This window comes from Apostichopus japonicus, chromosome 2 (genome assembly GCF_037975245.1).
Source record: "Apostichopus japonicus isolate 1M-3 chromosome 2, ASM3797524v1, whole genome shotgun sequence".
NCBI lineage: Eukaryota > Metazoa > Echinodermata > Holothuroidea > Aspidochirotida > Stichopodidae > Apostichopus > Apostichopus japonicus.
In genome coordinates this window covers 28,176,672-28,197,721 of record NC_092562.1, presented here as the reverse complement: position 1 = coordinate 28,197,721, position 21,050 = coordinate 28,176,672, and the positions used below count along the sequence as shown (strand labels likewise).

General features: G+C 37.9%; 1 protein-coding gene across 1 annotated transcript in view; it reads left to right on the top strand.

Annotated features, from left to right (window-relative positions):
• The window catches only part of LOC139985156 (alpha-N-acetylgalactosaminide alpha-2,6-sialyltransferase 3-like), a 68,734-nt gene that overhangs the window by 9,838 nt on the left and 37,846 nt on the right, over nucleotides 1-21,050 (top strand). The window contains exon 2 of the mRNA XM_071999424.1: nucleotides 13,650-13,910. Within this exon, the coding sequence (XP_071855525.1) occupies nucleotides 13,800-13,910 (111 nt within the window). The 5' untranslated portion in view covers nucleotides 13,650-13,799. The remainder of the gene's footprint in view (nucleotides 1-13,649; nucleotides 13,911-21,050) is intronic.

Sequence of the window (21,050 nt, the reverse complement as noted above, 5' to 3'; positions counted from 1 at the left end):
AGAAAGGACTTTAAAGGACAAACAATCTTGATATTAAACAACGTGTGGATTATAATTTACTTGGTGGACTGGGAGTTTTTAAGTGGGGCTTTTGGTTTGAAATTTCTTTTACTGGTGTCTGATGTGGTATAAGTGCAGGGCATTGTAAACTCTATTATGGTCCAGCATGTACAGTATTTAAATTTTCTGCATCAACAATTAGCCACAACTACACTCATACTGTAAATGAAGACTTGTCCCCCTTCCCCCCAAATGGATTCCTGATACTTTGATTAAAAGTAGTTTGTTGTCTCATATAAATAATGGTTCAGTTCTGTTAATTTTGGTTTGTAAACAACAAAGGAAGGCCTCTTTGCTAAAGCATTTGGTGCTGACCATTTTAACCAGTATTTGGATCCGGTTTCTGAGTTCAGCTGTGTCCAATGGAGCCGATGTTCCAGTCTGTGTCAGTATAGGATCCAGTTGCCATGTTCAGCTACATATCCGATAGAGGTGATGTTCCAGTCCGTGTCAGTATTTGGAACCGGTTGCTGAATTCAGCCGTGTCCAATGGAGCAGATTTCCAGTTGGTGTTTTTTTTTTTTTTTGCTGTACATTAGACTGAACAATGCTTAAATTTAACTTAACTTCGGCAGATACCATAGATGCTAACATAGTTCTTAATGATACAGTATACGTACTGTACAGTAGCAGACTTTAGTCAAATTTTTCTAAGACCCCAATAACTTTAGACTACAAGCCTTGTAGGTTGCAAGTTTAAAGATGAACGATAGTGATTTTTCACCATCGACGAAAAAATACGATTTTATTCAAGAGTATTCTAGTTGGTTTCCATTTTACACATGTGAAAATTCAAATCAATCCGATGTTGGGAAAGGCTTAAAAAAAATTCCTAAACTCGTTGCTTTTTTAAACAAAAATTGGGCTTTTCGCGAAAAGCGATATGATGATCACGTGATCTACAGTGACATGTGACGTCATTATGATGATAACAACGTGAGCTCGGCGTAGTGTACATCAGCAGTGTGCACTTAGTGCGTAAGTTTAGTTGCAACCTACGCTATATTGGACTCGACAAACAACGTAAACCACTAGCAAGATCCAAGAAATTGCGTTGTAGGGGGATGCAACAGAACGAAAGTGGACTCTACAATAAGTTTCTTTCAATTTTCTAAGCGGAAAAAGTAGTGAGAGATATCGGAAACTCTGGATACGATTTGTGAGGAGAACCAGGAAAGACTTCATCGCACCAGGAGTTTCTCATGGCAAGAATGTGAAAGTTTGTTCTGCCCACTTCACAGAAGATGATTCTTAGGCCCAATTGAAATTTGCATGTGGCAAGGTCACTAAAGTAATAAAAGTTTGAAAGATTGATGCTTTTGTGCCGCATTATTTATACATCCCGATAAATGCTATAGTAAGTGTTGGAACTGGAAGACATGTCAGACGTGAACAACCTAATGACTATGTGAGGAGAGAATCCACGTGCAAATTTCAATTGGGACATGGACGTCGCTTAGGCAGAGTTTTTTGAAGTTGCCAAGGGTGGCGGAAGCACTTTTAATCTGGGGGGGGGGGCACCGACATCAAAGGGCACTTTGCAGAAATTCGATTAAACTGATGTAGCCTTATATTTAGTACCCTTTATAACTCTTATTGTATTATCTTATTTGCGTATACACATCACTCCATCAACGCCCCCCCCACCCCTCTCAAGGAAAATATGCATACTAGCACTGCAATATCCAATGTACAAATTGGGAAACAAGGAACAAGTTTTCTATTGAGACAAAATGAGGTGAAATCATGCTAGTTGCTAATGTAGGAATCTTCCGAATTAGAGTTTATTTCTTGTTAATATCTTAACAATTTTTTTCCATTCGAAATAGCTTTGAGTTTGACCCACAGAAATTCATTAAAAAACAGGGGCGTAACCAGGATTTGCAAAGTTGCATGCACGACTACCTGAGCGGAGCGCCACCATCGGTTGGCAAGGAGCGTACAAGAATATTTTTGGTTTTGCAAACCCCTCAGATGGCCGGAAACGGCCCTTCCCGAGTGTTCATTCTGGTTCCCTGGCCTCTTGCTAACTTGAGACACCTCAATTTCTATGTAGAAAAAGGGCACATTTTTAACCTGAGGAAAAGTGGGGGGGGGCACGTGCCCCCTGTGCCCCCGGTTCCGCCGCCCTTGGAAGTTGCATGGGCTAGAATACGATTCCTCCTGAAGCCCAAACCACGAGGCATGCATGTGAATGAACGCAATAGGCATTGCATGTAGTGAGAAAATTGTTCGAGCTAGACTAACAACTCGATTTAGTTCAAATGCGGTTGTATTTCAAGCTCAATGAAACCTTTCTGTTGGTTTTAATGACGCACGGAACAATGAACGTTTATGTTTTACAGTAGGCCTAGTGCATACAAGCGAATCTACTTTGTTTAGAACTTTGGATTTTCTTTCTGATGTTATACTAATCGTTTGAGACTATCATCACTATTGTTATTGTGCCAGTTTGACTGGTAAGTGAGCACAGGGCGGAGTGTATAGCCTAGTGGTTAACGCCGGCGTCTCCCAGTCATGAGATCCCCGGTTCGATTCCCCGCCGACAGCAATGTGTGTCGTCTGGCAAGGGTGTTGTTCAATAACAACTTCCCGACATGGACGTTAAATGGATGTGTGCCGAGAGATTGGCTACGGTCAGCTTGCGAGTCTATAAGCCTCCATGGCTTCTTTCGCGAGTTCCTGCTTGCGGGAAGATCACTATACATACATACATACATTCATACATCACTCTGTATAAAACCCGCCAAAAACGTGATCTTGAGATTTACGTTACTTTGGGTCAGCTTGCGAGTTACCTCTTCAGATATTGGGAAATCGTTGCGAAATCGCCGCAAATTTCGTAAAAAAAAAACTTGTAAACACGTGGTGAAGAAATCAAGAAACACTATGATATTCATTATCTATTTATGTCTTGAACATTACGCCGGAAAATAACAGTTATGCTGACACGAAATGCACGCACAGCTCCGTACTGAACCGCTCACAACAGAAAAGTTCATCACAGTGACGTCATTCACTGACCTGAGGGCTGTTCAAGGTCGTTGCAGTGTTTTCAAATTCCTAAATTACGGAGGCGAAAAAACGATGTTTTAATTCCCTTTTTTATAACTTTCCGGTGTGCTATTTGGAAAATTAAAAAAATATGTTGCTTGGTAACATATAAACTACATTATATATGAAAATGAGAGATTTTTTTTCTGTCACTATCGTTCTACTTTAAGGTCAAATGTTTCAAATGTCTTCATAATGTTACATAGTTTATAAATGTGTTCAAATATAACTGTCAAATGTTGTTTTTCAATTAGATTTAAGGAAATGGTTAATTTTTGGAAAAGTCCTTGTTTCTGTCTTTCAAAGAATTTGAACCTACTAGGACAATAACAGATCACTGAAAGTTATGTTGTAAGTTTTTTTTTTTGAGATTTGGTGAGGTTTTTGGTGTCCTGAAGCACTTGTGGAAGTATTAGTTCAGCTTAACTGTAACTGCTAGAGTCACATTGTCTGCCAATGTTTAATCCCTAAGGGGATATACCTATGCAGTGGTAGGATGGATTTGGTTGTTGCCAAGAATTGGCTTTGCTATACTGTACATGTTTCCATGCACAACAGTATGGTTAAAAGCCACATCCAATGACACCATTTTATCACAAAGAATGTGTCTTTTGCTAGTTGGCTGCACCTTGCTATGTAACTGATTAAGCATATAGATAGATCAGTTCACTGCAGCAATACAATTGTACTTAGAATGTTTCACTTGAACCCTGTGTATATATGCAGTGTCTGTACAGTAATTGAAAACTTTTGAAAGTAGTACCGCACATCCATGTGTTCACCATGATGCCATTCCATTCTGTACTGTACTGTTTTGTACTATACTGTAAGGTACAGTACTGTAACTATATACTGTTTTGTACTATACTGTACTGTCATGTACTATACTGTACTGTACTATACTGTACTGTAACTGTACTATACTGTACTGTAATGTACTGTACTATATTGTACTGTAATGTACTATACTGTACTGATGTACAATACTGTAATGTAATGTACTATACTGTACTGTAATGTAATGCACTATGCTATACTGATGTACAATACTGTAATGTAATGTACTATACTGTACTGTAATGTAATGCACTATGCTGTACTGATGTACAATACTGTAATGTAATGTACTATACTGTACTGTAATGTAATGCACTATGCTATACTGTACTGTAATGTACTATACTGTACATACAGTACTGTAATGTACTATAATAACTATACTGTACTCTACTATATACTATACTATACTGTACTGTACTATACTGTAGTGTTCAAACGATTAACCTAATCGGAATCGGAATCGGTACGAAAATTGCATAATCGGAACATAATCGGAATCGGTAAAAATTACGTGGAATACCAGTTATGTCATACCGATTATTCAAAAACATATGGAAGGTGAAAATATCAACTGATGTGTTAGGTTTGTTCTTTTACTACGATATATTAAAATAAGACACCCTCTACATGTCTTTCACAGTATATACTTTCATCAATTTAGGCTGCCAGGGTCGCCGATTTTGCTTCCCTCGTGGTTGGTGACTTCATATTTCTTGGCACAGTAAGCATAGCACCAATACCAATTTCGCGAATTAACGAATGTGCTGGATAGGGTCGGAAATAAGCGGGGGCGACGGGCGATTCGCCCTCGCAAGTGCTAAAAAGCCCTCCTAAAGCACAATTACGAGTGCGAAAAAGAAAAAAGAAATATAAGAAAATCGCCCTCGTTATATCAGGTGTCTGTGTAAAATTAATTGTGACATGCGTTTGCTTTAGCTACGAATTGCAGTTGCAGCGCGAATTGCGCAAACAGTTTTCACATCCCACATCAAATTTGAAGCAGTGCGGGAGGGTCGCGCACAATCACCGGGAAGTTCCCGTGGCAAATTACGGCCTGCGCGAAGCAATTTCAGTACCAGCGAAAATAACCTAAAACCCTCACAAATCTCCAACCACATGGTAGCCTTATTTCACACTAAGTCAACTGCATGAAAATCTAACCTTGCCATCTGTTTATTCGCTCTAGTTGTGTCGCAAATAAAAATATCCACGGAAACTGCAATCTTCGACCACATGTTAGCCTAACAACCACACTAAGTCAATGGGAAATGTAGCCTAACCATCGGTTTGCAAAAAAAAAAAATGCGTAGCTTAGTTTACAACTTTCAATTTGCTGGAAATCGGCATTTGTTTGGAAGGTAATGTAAGTGATATGTCTTATAGAGGGAATGTTATATTTTATATTGGAGTAGTTTCTAGTTGTTATTATTTCTTTACATCAGTCTGGTACTACATTTTAGAGTAATTTTAAACAAGTTACGATGGTACAATTTGCTTTTCAGTTTGATTGGCCTAAGCTTACATTTTCTAATTGAACTTGAATGGAGTTAAATAGGTAACTTATAGGTATGTTTAACTTCAAGTTCGTAACATTTCTATTCGTTCATAAACGGTATAATACTGAAAATAAGTACAAAATAATGTCGGAATGAAGGCAATATGTCATTAAAATTTACACTTTGGTAAAGATTGAATATGGATGGTTTGGTTCAAATAATCGGAATCGGAATCGGTACGATTATGAAAAAAATAATCGGTAATTATCGGTATTTTCTGTTATGCATAATAGGTTGAACACTACTATACTGTACTGTACTATACTGTACTGTACTATACTGTACTGTACTATACTGTACTATACTGTACTGTACTATACTGTACTGTACTGTACTATACTGTACTGTACTATACTGTACTATACTGTACTGTACTGTACTATACTGTACTATACTGTACTGTACTATACTGTACTGTACTATACTGTACTGTACTATACTGTACTGTACTGTACTATACTGTACTGTACTATACTGTACTGTACTGTACTGTACTATACTGTACTATACTATACTGTACTATACTGTACTGTACTATACTGTACTGTACTATACTGTACTGTACTATACTGTACTGTACTATACTGTACTATACTATACTGTACTATACTGTACTGTACTATACTGTACTGTACTATACTGTACTATACTATACTGTACTGTACTGTACTATACTGTACTATACTGTACTGTACTATACTGTACTATACTATACTGTACTGTACTGTACTATACTGTACTGTACTCTACTGTACTGTACTGTACTATACTGTACTGTGCTATACAGTGTACTGTGCTATACAGTGTACTGTACTATACAACACAGTTTCATGATATATTTTCTGAAACAAGGAATAGTTTTCTGGCAAATAATGTATCATGTACTGTACGTTGACATGTTAAGCCATGATATACACAGCGCAGTAGTAATAATGAAGATATTATGTGCAGTACAAGCACTATGGAATGCTGGCGGCTTTCGTAATTAATCAAAACTATTTCAGTCCATTTTGTGAACTTTCTTTTCATGTGTCAAATGCATGGTAGGGGGCAGTTAGGTCTGATGGGAGTGGTCTCGATTCCTCCCCTTTTGCAGTCAGTTTACAGGACTATTACAGTTACATGTATACTGCTCTGTTTATTGTTGGCTCTTTGCTTTAGAAATATTGTTGCCTTCCTTGTGCTTGGTAATAATGTTGTCGGCATTTGACTGTAAAATCCCCCTTTAAAACAGGTTTTGAAATATCAGTGTATTAAAGTAGAGGAAAGATACTTGGAAACAATTTGAACTATTACTTATTTGACTTCCTTAAATCTGGCATCATGAGAATAAGCTGATAATATGTTGCAATACTAAGAAAACATTTCCGATTAACTTAAAAAGAAAGCATTGTAAAGATGGATTATGTGGAAATACATACTTATTTAATGTCTAAGTTACAAATGTTCAGTTTATTGGTTAAACAATTCATGTTAAGAGCAGCCAAGTGATCCTAAAATACATAGAACTTTGTAAATGATAACAGGCCCTATAATTCACTGAAAAGTTTATCAAGACTTTAACAGTACTTGTACGTGTAAATATTTGACATGTGTAAATATTAGGACAGACTACATGTAATTTACAAAGCCTACAACCCAAAGTGGTATACTACTTAAGCTTTCATGGTCGATTCATATCCCGAACATTTTGCAAATTTCGTCACAAATTTGGTGGCTGCGTTTACAAGTTACGGGTCAGACCCAGCATAAACATGAGGTACATTGATTTGAATCTCTTTGCCTTTACATTTGACACCCCCCTCTCCCCTCCCCAGTGTTCCGGTTCAAAGAATAGAAAGGTTTTCGAAGTTAACTTTAGTCTCTTACCTATCTCTTAATGAAATCACATTCTTGCAGTGCATCCTGGCCCTCCCCCTCCCGTACCCCCTCACCAACCCCCACCCCTCCCTTCCCCCTCCCCCTCCCCCTCCTCACAGTGACCCTTTCTAAGGTAACTACAGCACTGTACTTTCTTTCTTGAAAGAATAGAAACAAATGCAAGGATGTGATGTGCACTGCTGCTAGTAAATCCACTACTACCTGTACTACTATTGTGTACAATTATGCAGATTACATGCAACAACAGACATGGATGTATAAAGCTGATAGCGGGTCAACCTCTAGCTGAGTTTACCACTAATGAGTTAACCACTAATTACCTTAAACACCAAGTCTGAGATCGGTTTCTCCTAAGATTTTTGTGTAAATTGTAAGGTTCGAATGGCAGGGTCTGATCTGATTTTCTGTTCCTGCCTATACTGCCCGTTTATAAAAATTTGTGCCCAGGGCTACCTAAATTAGCTGTGGCAAATTTGGAATTTGGCCAACCATCCCCTGCTACCAACCCCCACTCCAACCCCCACCAACCCCATCCCACCCCCCACTTTTGATATCCGTGTATGTCACTGCAGTGCATGGGCATTTAACCAAAACTGGATCAGTTTGGGCAAATTGCTAGAACAACGACGACATCATTTGCCTTTGGATTAAAATTACATTAGTTTTCATGCTCATTTGGGAAATTGATACCTATCCTCACATAAAACTCTTACTTTCGTAACGATTTAAAGCTCGTAATTATTTGATGAATTGGAAAATGATTCCATTGTTTCACAATAACTTAAAGAGTTCACGAGTCAAATGCTAATGACATAATTCATTTCCTGTAAAGACTATCATTATGGGATACTTCCCTGGTCACTGGTCACTAAGTGTCATCTCCAATTACAGAAGTTGACACGTACGGGTTAGCAACGACACAATGCACTCATATCCCAGCGATGTCTAGGCTGCACTGTCCATAAAAATTGACATCTTGACGCTTCCAGGGCAACAGAAGCAAACTTTCTGTTTACATTGAGGCATGTTAAAGGGTGCACTATTTTCCCTGGCGAATGCAGCGTTGGAGAAATGACGTAAAGTCACCATTGTTGTGTCGATACATCATTGGATCATTGGATGTGACATTATGTCAGCAGAAAGAAAAAAAAACTTTGATTTTAAGGGTAGTCTTTGTGATATCGGTATCTGGTTTTAGCTTTCATTTCTTCAGATTTGTACACAGAAACAGTAGTATTTTATAAACTCAAGAAGAATTAAGCTCTTGGCTTCCTTACTGCTACACAAGAGGTCATTTCCAGTATAGGCTATATAGCTTTCCTGGTTGTTCGTGTGACCCTTCATGATCGTAATGAAATCGATAACAGTAATGTATCTTTCCTACGTGATTGGTCGTGTGACCCCTCTTGATCTTAAAGGAATAGATAACAGAAATTTATGTTGAACCATCAAAGTATAAAATTTGAACCTAACGACCTCTTCGAATAATTTTTTTTATTTTTGGTTTACAGTAGTCATGGCAACACAATATCTACTTGGATTATGATATGTGACCAAAGGAACGCTACTATGCTTTAAATTGTTACCCTTCCCCCACCCCCTCCCCATCCCTTTCCCCTTCTCTTCCCTCATCGAAAACTGTTTTCTTTCCCTCCCCTCATCAGACACTGTTTCCTTTTTTTATCACGAAATTTATTCCAAATATACTCAAAAAGCTGCCCACAGATGTTAGACGCTGGATGAGGACACATTAGAGGCCGTCTATTAAATCTGTATCCATGACTGATTTTCAAAAGACAATGCGAACAATAGGGAAATAACCTAAAACTTCTTTACGTACAGTACATTTTCAATATTGTGTCTGGTGAAATTACACAATATGGTTGTATGTGGCAGGATCCCTATGTGTAGACGCTATATGCAAGCATTAGAATATTTGTTCTGGAGTGAAGGTGCGAATTGAGTTTGGATTGCTTTCGATCCTTTCTCTTTGTGTGTTTCTAGGTCATGCGCGGCCAGTATTATTACACTGAGCTGTTGCGATAGGTTTCCTTTGAGCTATCAAATGTGGGCGATAATTTAATGGAAGATTGCCTAAGATAGCAAAATTTCTGTCAGACCATAGCAAAGTAATTGGTAAGAGGAGAAAAACTGGCCCAGATTTTCAAGTAAATTGGATAATTCTATGTGAGTACATTGGAAGATATTGTGGCTGCCCAGTATGTACTGTACAGTATGCAGGAAAGTAGTATGTGTTTCCGAGATAGATTAAGATTTGCTCCACAAAGAGTTCTGAGTACTGTACGTCCTTCTTTGTAGGGATTTCAGTCAATTTTCAAGACCATTAGAACTGTTAACTAAATCCCAGGTAATATTGAGTGACGTATATATGGTCAAGATTTATAACATAATGTAGTAGAAAAATAGTCCAGAACATAATTTACTAGAAAAATAGTCCAAATTTAAACAAAGGCTCCTTTAAGTTACTGATTTCTGTGTGATTAAAAAGAGTGTTTAATAAAAAATAAAACAATAAATAACAAATTTTAATTGTCAATTTTGAGTCTATGTCAATCCAAGTGCATTAAAAAGAGTACTTTGTCCTATCATCTCGTGGGAATTTATCACCGATAAAGTCATTTCAGTAAGCTTTTAGAAACAAATGGCGAAACTTGTTTCAATACTTTCCAATATAATTTTGACATGAATTTGAAAGTTCATAAAATTATCTATTCCATGATGCCTGTGAGAAGAATTATGTTGTCTAAATGGCATTGACCGACACGCAGGTAGACAGATAACAGAGAAATGAAGGATATTTTTTGGATTTTACAATGTACATTAGTATGGTACAGTATCATTCCTTTTCTTCTTTTGAGGTATTTTCAGAGAATCAGTTTTTATGCAACCTGCATTAGGTCTGGTAGCTTACGGTAAGTACACTACCACATTAAGAAGTTCACTACTGCAGTAAATAAGCAAGATTTTAAAGATAGTATATCATAGGGTATGGGATATATGGGAATGGAGAAAAGGATAAAGGCAGTGGGGTAAAATGAAGGCAGTGCAGGAGAATGCAGGCAATGCAGGAAAATGTAGGCAGTGGGAGAAAGGCAGAGGGGAAAAGGCTGATGGGAAAGGTAGATGGGGAAAGGTAGAGGGAAAAGTTAGTGGGTTAAAAGGAATACAGTGGGAGAAAGGCAGTGTGGTTAAATGAAGGCAATTGGGGTAAGGCAGTGGGTGACAGGCAATTGGGGAAAGGCAGAGGGTGAAATGCAGAGGGGAAAGGCAGAGGGGGGAAGGCAGAGGGGAAAGGCATATGGGGAAAATGACAGAGGGGAAAGTTGGTGGGATGAATTGAAGGTGTGGGGGAAGGGTAATTTGAATAGCCTTAATGTGTACATGCATCTGACTACATATATTTATTGTGTGTAGCATTCGATTTGTTACATTTAAGGAAGAAACAACTTGTTGGAGCCGAGGAAACACTTACCTTTGCAGTACAGTACTTCTATGACCTTTATTTTCTGCTAGACATGTCCAGAACTCTTGGATGATTTACATTATGAATCATCAAGAGTATTAGCAAAATAAACAAGAAATAAACTTTAGTTTGCTTACATTTAAATGTTTTTCTGTACAGTTCAGTACTTTGTTTGCAGTGATAAAGCTAGCAGGAAGAATCATCCGAAAAGATGAGAGAGCCAAAGAAAAAGGGGAAAAAAAACAATAAAACTAGACGGCCCATTTTCTAGATTTACAAGGAAGCAAGGATACAAATGAAAATAAAACATATTATTCTTTCTAAAGAAATCAATTATGACAGTCAGAAAGAAGAAAAGAGAATTGTAACATTAATTATAAAGAGGGGAAAGTCTTAAAAATCCCCAAACTATTTTAATTCCTCAGTGCCCTTAATTAAAAAAAAAAAAAAAAAAATAAAAAAAAAGAAGAAATGCCTAATTACTTCTCCTTGACTGTAATTTTAGTATTTCCTTGTCAGTCAGATTCAAAGTGATTTTGAAAATAGGTTAGTAAAATGGTCGGAAATTTTGAACTCTGAGTGGTTTCAAATTTTGTCGCCGGAGGTAATCACTCTCCGTTCTTCTTGCCGTCTAAGATTTTTTTTTGGGTATTTCGTAAGTTCCAAAAGGAGATGTGAGACTATATCGTAATGAAAGTTTGTCAATAATTTTTTTTTCAGGGTGTAGCAACGTAATATGATTGCACCGTGGAAAGAACATCCAATCGGAATTTTGTAACCCCTGCAGGCTGTTAATTCTGTTCACTCTACGTTTTGCATACATCTGTGTACATACCATATAAAGCAGAATATGTAACATAAAGCAGCATCCACAACTATATAGCTGTCTATGCTATTGGTTTCCCAGGATTAATTTGATCATCCCTAGATTGGAATTGAAAATTTAATAAAAAAAAAAAAAAATGTGGTAAGATTTTATTTACATGAGAAATTCATCGTTGCAACTCAGACCTTCCCCTCAATTGAGGTTTGTTTGCTGTTACAGCAGACATAATAGTATTGTCTTTACAGAATGATAAAAACAAGGATCTAGTTGACATGTATCCATTTTACTTTCTTTTTAAAGAATTTATCATGGCAATTTTTTATTCTTTGCCGGAGACAGAAGAAATCTATGCAATGGTGATGGTATGTGTGTGTGTGTTCCCTGTGTGTATGTGTGTATGTGACACTTGCTTGTAAACACCATCACTCCAAAAAACTCATGGTGGATTCACATCATACTTGGCATGTGGATCTGTCTTATTGAGTAAAAGAACCCAAATCTTTTCTGTGAAGTTCAATGGTCATTTGGGGTCAACAGAGGTCAACGTATGAAACCTTTGTAAACATGATAACTCAAAAAGTGCAACTTTGATGAACATACGTAGTATGTAGAACCAGCTTAGAGAGTACAATAACCCTATCGAAGTTGGTAGAGGTCAAAGGTCACAGGAGGTCAACATGTGGCAAAGTATGTAATTCCTTGTAAACGTGTTAACTCCAAAATTAAAGCTACCATTAATCTGTGAATTCTACCATACTATGATTTTCTTTTGGTGAATAAAGTTTGGTTCCGTTTTAGTTTAGTTTAGTGAACGGGCCTAATTTAAAAAGTTGACCTTCAACTATACATATAGTCATCCAGGAAATTCAATCTGCTTCAAATAGTTGATACTTCTTGTGTTGGAGGCTTTACACTGCAGCTTCAAGTGACCCATGCAGTCTCAGTTTTTGCACTCGGAGCTTCAAGGGACCAAACAGGTTATCTCAAAATGGCTCAAGTGGTCAACAGGTTATATCTCAAATGGTCTCAAACTTGGCCTTATTCTAAGGGATTTAACACTAGATGACTTTGGCTTTGGCAGAAAGTTGTGCAAATAATTCACAATGATTAAACAATGTCATGTAACTCTCATGAATCATTAATAACAATTATTAAAGGGATGGTTGGTGGCAGAGCTGATTTGCTAGCTCAAAATTGGTAAAACAAAATGTCCATTCACCCATACATCTATGGGTCTATATTTCACCTATTAGAAGACAGACTGTTCTTTCTGGGTACAGTAGTGAACATTGTGGACAAAATTGTAAAACCATTACCAGTGAATTAATTGGTTGATGGGGGGGAGGGGGCACAAGTGAGTGCTACAAATATTAAGAGATGGACATCTCTGATCTCTTCTGGTTCTCACTTAATTTTTGGACAAATTTAACTCAATTTACTCTACACAAGTCAGATATGTGGAATTCTGAGCAAATTATATGGCAAGGAATCACAAGGCCTCACCACCATCCCCCCCCCCCCCCCCGTTAACCCATCAGTTAGTCGCACTCGGAAAATCCTACCTCGCACACTTTGAGGAAAAAATAGTAAGTACTCTATGAAAGGACTTTCAGATTATATTTCCCAGTAAAATAATTAGCTACATTAACTGTATGTACTCTTCAGCATGTGCAGGAGATTGTGATATGTAATTTGCATTATTCAGTCATAAATATCACAAACTTCTGTGTAAGTCAGTGATGATACTGTAAGTCTCGGTCGGACGAAGCAGGTGCATTTATCACCCACTCGTTCACAGTTCATTAAGTCGGGGTGGAAACGCTCACTTTTCTGCTTGCTGTACTGTGCTTTGTAATTCTTTTTTACAAGTAGCTGGAAACAAAAGTCTTAAAAATAGGTTGACCTTCTTATTCATTTTTATTTTTTTTTATTTTTCCTTCTCTTATAGTCACGGTTCAAGTGTGCATGCTGTTAGTGCACACGCAACTGCAACGGTATGATGAATGCCTGCTAACAAGGACAGACGGACTGTATCATCATCATTGACAGACAGCAACTGTAACCACATTATGGAGTTTTTCCAGGTTCATATACATGGATGTCAGAAGAAATTGGAGTAGCTGTTTCTAAGGCCTATTGTGGTGGTGTGTGTGTGAGAGTAAACAATTTACAGGCAGCAGTGGCCATCACTGTGTGTTTCTATGCAATGGTGAGTCTTTTTTATTGAAACATTTCAAAATTTGTGGTTTAAGTACTATTTGGCATACAGTAGTATATTTAAGGTTTAGAGTGAGGTTTGATGTCTTGTGAAGTGGGTGTTTAAGAGTTCCAAAATCACAGAGAGTGCATATCCCTGGGGAAGGGGGGGAGGGTTGGGGAGGGAGTAAGCATTGAGGGTTTGGAAGTGTGATGAAAGTTACAGCCGAAATGGTGGTAAGTAACACAGTAGGTCACAGGGTATGATCCCTTCATAGCAATGGTGTTAAAAACTTGTATTAATAATCTCATTATCCTTACAGGACTCACATGGTTTTACATGGGATGTTGAGTTTATGACACAACGTTTCGATAACGTCAGGCCCTCTTAATGTTATTCTCTCACACAGGCTCTTTAGTGGATTTTAAGCAGTTTGCTAACAGTTTTGTTTTATTGTGAATTTATGACACCATAGCATGCTATAACACCAAGCTGGCCTCACCAATCTCAAACCTGCTATATGGTGGTCCTTTATTGCAAGGATTAGGACATTTGTTAAAAATCGAAGGGAGTAAAAATCTTTCAGGTTTGCTTCTGAAACGATCTAGTTATATAAAGTACACCAAAAATTGCTGCAAATCTAAAATCGCCACAAAGTTTGAGAAAAGTAAAAGAAAAAACTACTGCACTTGTTCATTTCTTTATGATTTAATTATTTTACTTTATTTTTTTGTTGTTGGAAAATTTGAAATATCTATGTATATTTTCATGGTACAGAAAGTAGCTAAGTTGTATAATCACATCTACCTTTGGTTTATATTTAGTACAATGAGCATTCGCCTATAGTCACAGATGAAATTTACACAGTGTGGTCATACACCCCCTCGTAGCTAACTGTGTACAAAATAACTCTAACACAGCTTGAGAGTTGGTTCAACGAAATGATAAAGCTGGAATATTGGTTGTTGTCTAACAATGGTCAGTGATATTATTGTCCTTTGGTCTGTGCTGATGAATAGGTTTGTTTCACCTCAGTAAAGGTTGCATTATACTTTGTACTTTTGTACTTTTGTACTGTTCAAAGAACAAACTTGTGCAAAAAGACAACTTTTTGTCAAGAGCTCACTAAGTTACTAAATTCTTAATGGTACAGTAGTCAACAGTTAGCTTGTTATTAAGAGAGAATGGAAAGAAAGCTATATACTGTATATCTATAAATAACAATTACAAATTGAAAGAAACCAAATGGTTGGCAACATGTGCACTTCATGTCAATTAAGTGGCTATATATAGACAATTTACAGTGATCGCTAATTTGGGGTTTTTTTCTTTTTGTACCATTTGTAAGATCATGCATGCACTTACAGCAAACGTGTGATGTCATACTTGCACACTGACGCAGAGGGTTTTAGCGTTGTTTGATATTTCACTTGAAAGGTTTGGACCTTATATTGAATAAAGTTAGTTTAGTTTGGACCTTGGATTGAATAAACTTCCAGCTAAGATATATGTAACAGGATGTGAAGTTAACAATATTACCGATGGCTGGATAGTTTAGTTTGGACCTTGTATTGAATAAAGTTAGTTTACTTTGGAATGTTTATTGAATAAAGTTCCAGCTTAGATATGTAACAGGATCCATGTGAAATGAACAATATTACCAATGGCTGTATATAGTTTAGTTTGGACCTTGGATTGAATAAAGTTCCAGCTTAGATATGTAATATGTATGTACATAGTTTAGTCATATTGAGATTCAACCCAATTGTGGACATTATTAGTATACATGTTTCATGTATGTTAAATTTTGCCGAAACACGAAACAATTGCATCCTTGTGCCTCTGTGACATCACACCAATCTGCTTTGTAGGTACTAAATGTGTCACCATATCTTCAAACATCTTTACTATGGCTGTGCATACTGTAGGAATTGAATGTCAAAAATGTTTAGAATACAGTATGTCTCTCTTTCCCTCAGGCAAAAATAACCTCTATTCATGAATGGACGCCACCAATTGATTGGTGGGAGTGCGGATAGTGGGAGGGGAGAGGGAGGCTATTGGGGAAGAACCTTCAGGAAAAGCATCCTAAATTGTGGGTGGGGGAGGAGAGGAAGTGGAGAGTGGGGATGGGGGGTATTATTCATGACCTTAGAGCATCTGCAGCGACAAGGAAAACAATGCAGGTTACCAAGCTGAATTTGCATAAATTTACATCTGTGTGGCTGAAAATGTTGAATTCATAAGAACAATTAACTAGTCAGCTGAATACAGTATTATGACACCACAAATTTCCCTTTCAAGCTTCGAAAGCCACAGATTTATTTTTGGAGCCGTTTTTATGTACCGTCCTATCTCGATGTACGAGCTCGCTGTTTTCTGACGTAGGTTCTTGCCCCCATTTGATTAATTTCGGAGATTAAAGCATTTGGGATTTGAAAGATTCCTCCAGTTGATTCAAAGATAAGTTTCCTGACCCACTTTCATCTTTGTTCTTCATTGAATCTTTAATTTTGCAATTGAGTTCTCAGTATTCATGCTCCAGTTGTACTTTTGTCAAAGCTATGGAGTGGGTGTGATTGTTTACGGACTGACTTAAAAGAGCAGCAGCAGCTCTCTCAAGTTTGCGGATCACTGCAAAGTTGAAACAAGGGATCTCGTGACCAAGTTCTAATCCTCCCAGGGTGATTTTGGGCAGAGATGGGTTTGACTTCTCGCAACAAACTAGAAGGATCAGGAAGTTCCATATACCAAACGTCAAGTGCTGTCTATTTTAAAGCAATCGTGCAACACTTAAAATAGAACATCAAAATTTCCAATTAGTATCAACTGAAAACACTTCAAAACAATAGTCATTTACAAAGGCAACAAAAACCCCAACAAGGAAATTAATGAATGTATAACAGACTGTAGCTTTACTTGCTTCAGGACATATGTAAGTCTATCAGTAGTTGTGTATCTGGTCAGAGCTGCATGGCAACAATGCCATGTCTCAGAGGGGGGGGGGGGAGGGGTAGGGTCAAGCCTAATCGAGCTGTGCGGACGCACGGTTCCTGCAGGTCAGTAAGAAGAAATGTTGTTGTTGTTGTTGAAATAACAGACTCCTAGTGTATTAAAGACAGCAGAAGAGGTCAAAGAAGAAAACAAGCAAATCATTTTCAGACTGGAAGCGTTTATAATTTATACGAAATATAAATATACCCAAAAGGGAGAGAGAAGCAGATTTTACTGGTAGGCTGCCTCAAACCTGGCCCTTACCTCCCCCCCCCCCCCCGGAAATGAACTTAGCCAAGCTGTAGCTACTGTAGGCTAAATTTAGATCAAAACTTTCTGATTTACTACATCCTGAAATCTATATAAAGCTAGACACACAGTTTCTGTACTGTAGCCTACAGTATATATTTGAAAGTCAAAAACATGGTTTTACAATTTTACTAGCAAATTCTGAATGTTCAGCCAACTGCTGCTTCGAACCAGATAGTACTACACCTCTCATAGTAGGAGTTTGTATGGTGGCATAAGTAGGCCTGTGCCGTTGCCGGGGCTCGGTGCCCCAGGGGTCCCAGGCGACTTGTAACGCCATTTAGTCATGATTGTTGTCAAAGTGGAGGGTTACAATGTACAAGCATCCCCAGCCCCTAGACCACAACTCCTAACCACCCCCCCCCCCGGTACAGTGTACTGTACTGTATGTAACAAGGATCCTGCACATTTCCTATGACCATATGAAGAGCCATCAGATTTATGTAAAATATCTTATTTTATAACACTGCAATACAGCGAAGTCATACTGTACTTGAGCAACCTTATCTTTCTCTCTCTGAAAGTTGTTACAACTTGTTTGCCTTGTACTCTGTTAGATGCAGATGTTTGTTTGGGTGGCTTGAAAATTTAAAAAACAAAATATTCAATAACACTTTAAAAGTGGGTTGATTGTACTTTCAAGCAGGCAATTAATTGTCATATGATATGAACCGTGAAGTGGTTCATTCTCCTAGAGTTGTTTCTCATCTCTTGTTTAATTAATGTCACAGTTACATTGTCAGGCTGATGGTTAATTGTGCTTATAAATGTTAAGGTTTCCTTCCTGAATGTGCATTATTTGTTGATAGGTACAGTGTAGTATTGGTCTATATAGCGTGTGACTGTACTGGGCTTACTGTATGTACAGTACTCATTTAAGTTGAAGGAAGTTTGAAGTGTTCAAGATGTGCAGTTTCCCTTTCATTAAAGGTAGTTTTAACCTGGATAAGGTTGAATATATACCCGACTGTAAAGTAAACACAATGATTGTAGATATTCTTTACTCTGCAATATTTACTTTACCCTTAACTTACCTGTCTCCTACCAACAACTGCACTCCTGCTGTACAGTGTCTATAAAGAGCACTTAATTGGTAACCTTTAACATATATTTACAGAGATGAAGTTGTTTATATAACCAACTATAAAGTTCACAAAATGATTGTGGATATTCTTTACTCAGCAATATTGACTTTACCTCTAACTTTCCGGTTTCCTACCAACAACTGCACTCCTGATGTACAGTGTCTATAGAGAGCAATTAATTGGTAACCTTTAAGATATATTTACAGAGATTTAAGGTCGTATACCCGATTCTATAAAGTACGTGCACAAAATTGTGTGTAACTAGGGTTGCAATTTATCATATTTATTACACATATTTACTTCTCTCCTCGCTTACCCCCACAACTGTAGGTGTATTAGTTTATAGTTAACATATTTTGTCCGCATATAAGGCGGGAGGCATGGGTTTGAAGCCTGTGGAGGCTGGAAGTTTTTTCAATGTTCTGGATTTCCAACTCACTACAATTTAAGCCAGTTCGGAGATATCAGCAGATTATGATTACATAACAGGTCAGAGGGTTGACTGTGAATAGGAGCAAGGGCGTAGGAACCGGGGGGGCTGGGGGGGCGCCAGCCCCCAGTGAAAAATATGGGGGGCGGAAGTATCATTCCGCCCCCCCCCGCTCAGCAAGTCAGAAAACCCATTTTTCATTTCCAAATCAGAAAAAAAATCTCATTTGGAGCACCAAATTGCATCTAAGGCCTGGTGAAAATGCAAAATTATTTACAAAATGGAGTGGGTGTTGAAGTGTGCTATATTGCACCAAATTGCATCTGAGGCCACCTGGAAATGCAAAAAAAAATCCAAAGGGAAGGGGGACACCCCTCCCCTTAGACCCCTCCCCCAGGCCGGCCATCAGTCTTCAGCCCCCCCACTCAAAAGTACCTTCCTACGCCACTGAATAGGAGGGTCACTCGACAGCTTGTTTAACACATATTCACAAACTATAGCATTGTACAGTAACTACAAATATCGATCGTTATTTGTACTGAAGTATTTCTTAATTTTTTTTGCAATGGAGGATGAAATATCCATCAATTATATTAAACTGTGGACCGTTAAGGCTTTACAGGACTTTCAAAGGGAGCAAGGACTTAAAACTTCCTAAGTTTACAAATAAGACAATAAAACGTGGCGCCTTTCCTCGAAGGACAAAGCTCAATGATGTCGAGAGAACTCAAGGGGTTGTTAACACGTAATGATCTATATTTAGACTGAGGGACTTCCACCCTGTGTGTAAATACAACGCGGCTTAGCTATAGCAATGACGCAATGATTAAACATCCCGAAACCGAATACACACAACCTTTGATAACATACTGTATGAATGTGTTTATGACTTGTTTGATGAAATTTCCCATTCAATGTATAGCATGTATCGGTTAGAAACAATGATTCCAATATTGACGTAGGGATAACAGGTACTCAGTCATTATTTGCACATTGTTAATAATGAGTAACTTTGTTACGTGCATCAGATATGGAGAACATGGAGAACACATGGACGTTAAGGCGCCCGCAAAAGTTCTTAAATCAATCATCTTCAGTGCATGATCGCCGAATATGACCATGCATGCATTGATGAATATACTGTACAGTATATGTAAATTATATTTATAATATACACACAAGGTGAAAGCAAAATTTAGGGACTTGATTAGAGGCTCACCAACCAGGTACCAGAAGCACTTCAAAAAATTAACCATCTCTACTGGGTGACTTATCTTATGGCATACTAATTAGAGCAAGGTTACATTCCTCAAGTGTAAGAGAACAGTCATACACAGTCACACATATAAACATATGTTGATGTATTTATGTGCTAAGGTTGTGAGGAGACAGGTAAGTGAGTGAGGTGAATAAGTAAATATCCCAAAACTTTACTGGTTTGGATATTTACGAGTGACGAGCTTACCTGTCTCCATGCATCCTTGGAGGATGTCCAGACTGCCCTTTGACAGAGAGGTTTTTCGGGGGCAGCTGCCGCAATGGCAGCCGACGCTACGACTTAAGATTCTTGTCTGGGGAAGTTCGGGTACTGATGCCAACCAAGGCAAGTACTGCCTACAGAGGCCCCTCTAGTGCAAGTAGCCCAGTTCCTCCACTCACTATTTGTGGAGGGCAAACAAGTCTCTATGATTAAAAACTACAGGTCGGCCATCGCAGCAATATATCATGGGTTTCTGGACGGCTCCACGTCGGGCAACAATGCGGACATCCCCCAACTCATTAGGTGGTTGCCAATAGACGCCCATGGGTCATACATGTAAGCTCGTCACTCGTAAATATCCAAACCAGTAAGTTTTGGGATATATACATAAATATGCAAAGATAAATTCAGTAAAAGCCCATAGTTAAGAAACTTGTGGATGTTGAATTCTTACATAATATGCGACATTATTTATAAGGTAAAATACATTGAGAGTGGCATATATATATAGTAAAATGCATTTTGAAGGTGAAACAAAGTGACCAAATCAATTTCCAGCACATTTGGAGCCATTTAAGTAAAGACTGATGCATGTTATAGGCAATACCATATAAATTACTATAACATCTAACAAGGTTTAGCACAGCATCTACCATAGCTGATAATCTCTTTATGAGAAGAAAATTAAGCAACGGTTTTGACACAAACACAGCTGAATACATACATAAGAAACCTGTGTACATAAGTCGAACCTGTAAATCAGGGCCAGATGATCGTTTTTCCGTTTCTCTCGTTATCTCGGCTAATTATCAAGTAGACTTGACTTGATCTCTTTCACACCAAGAGATGATTTA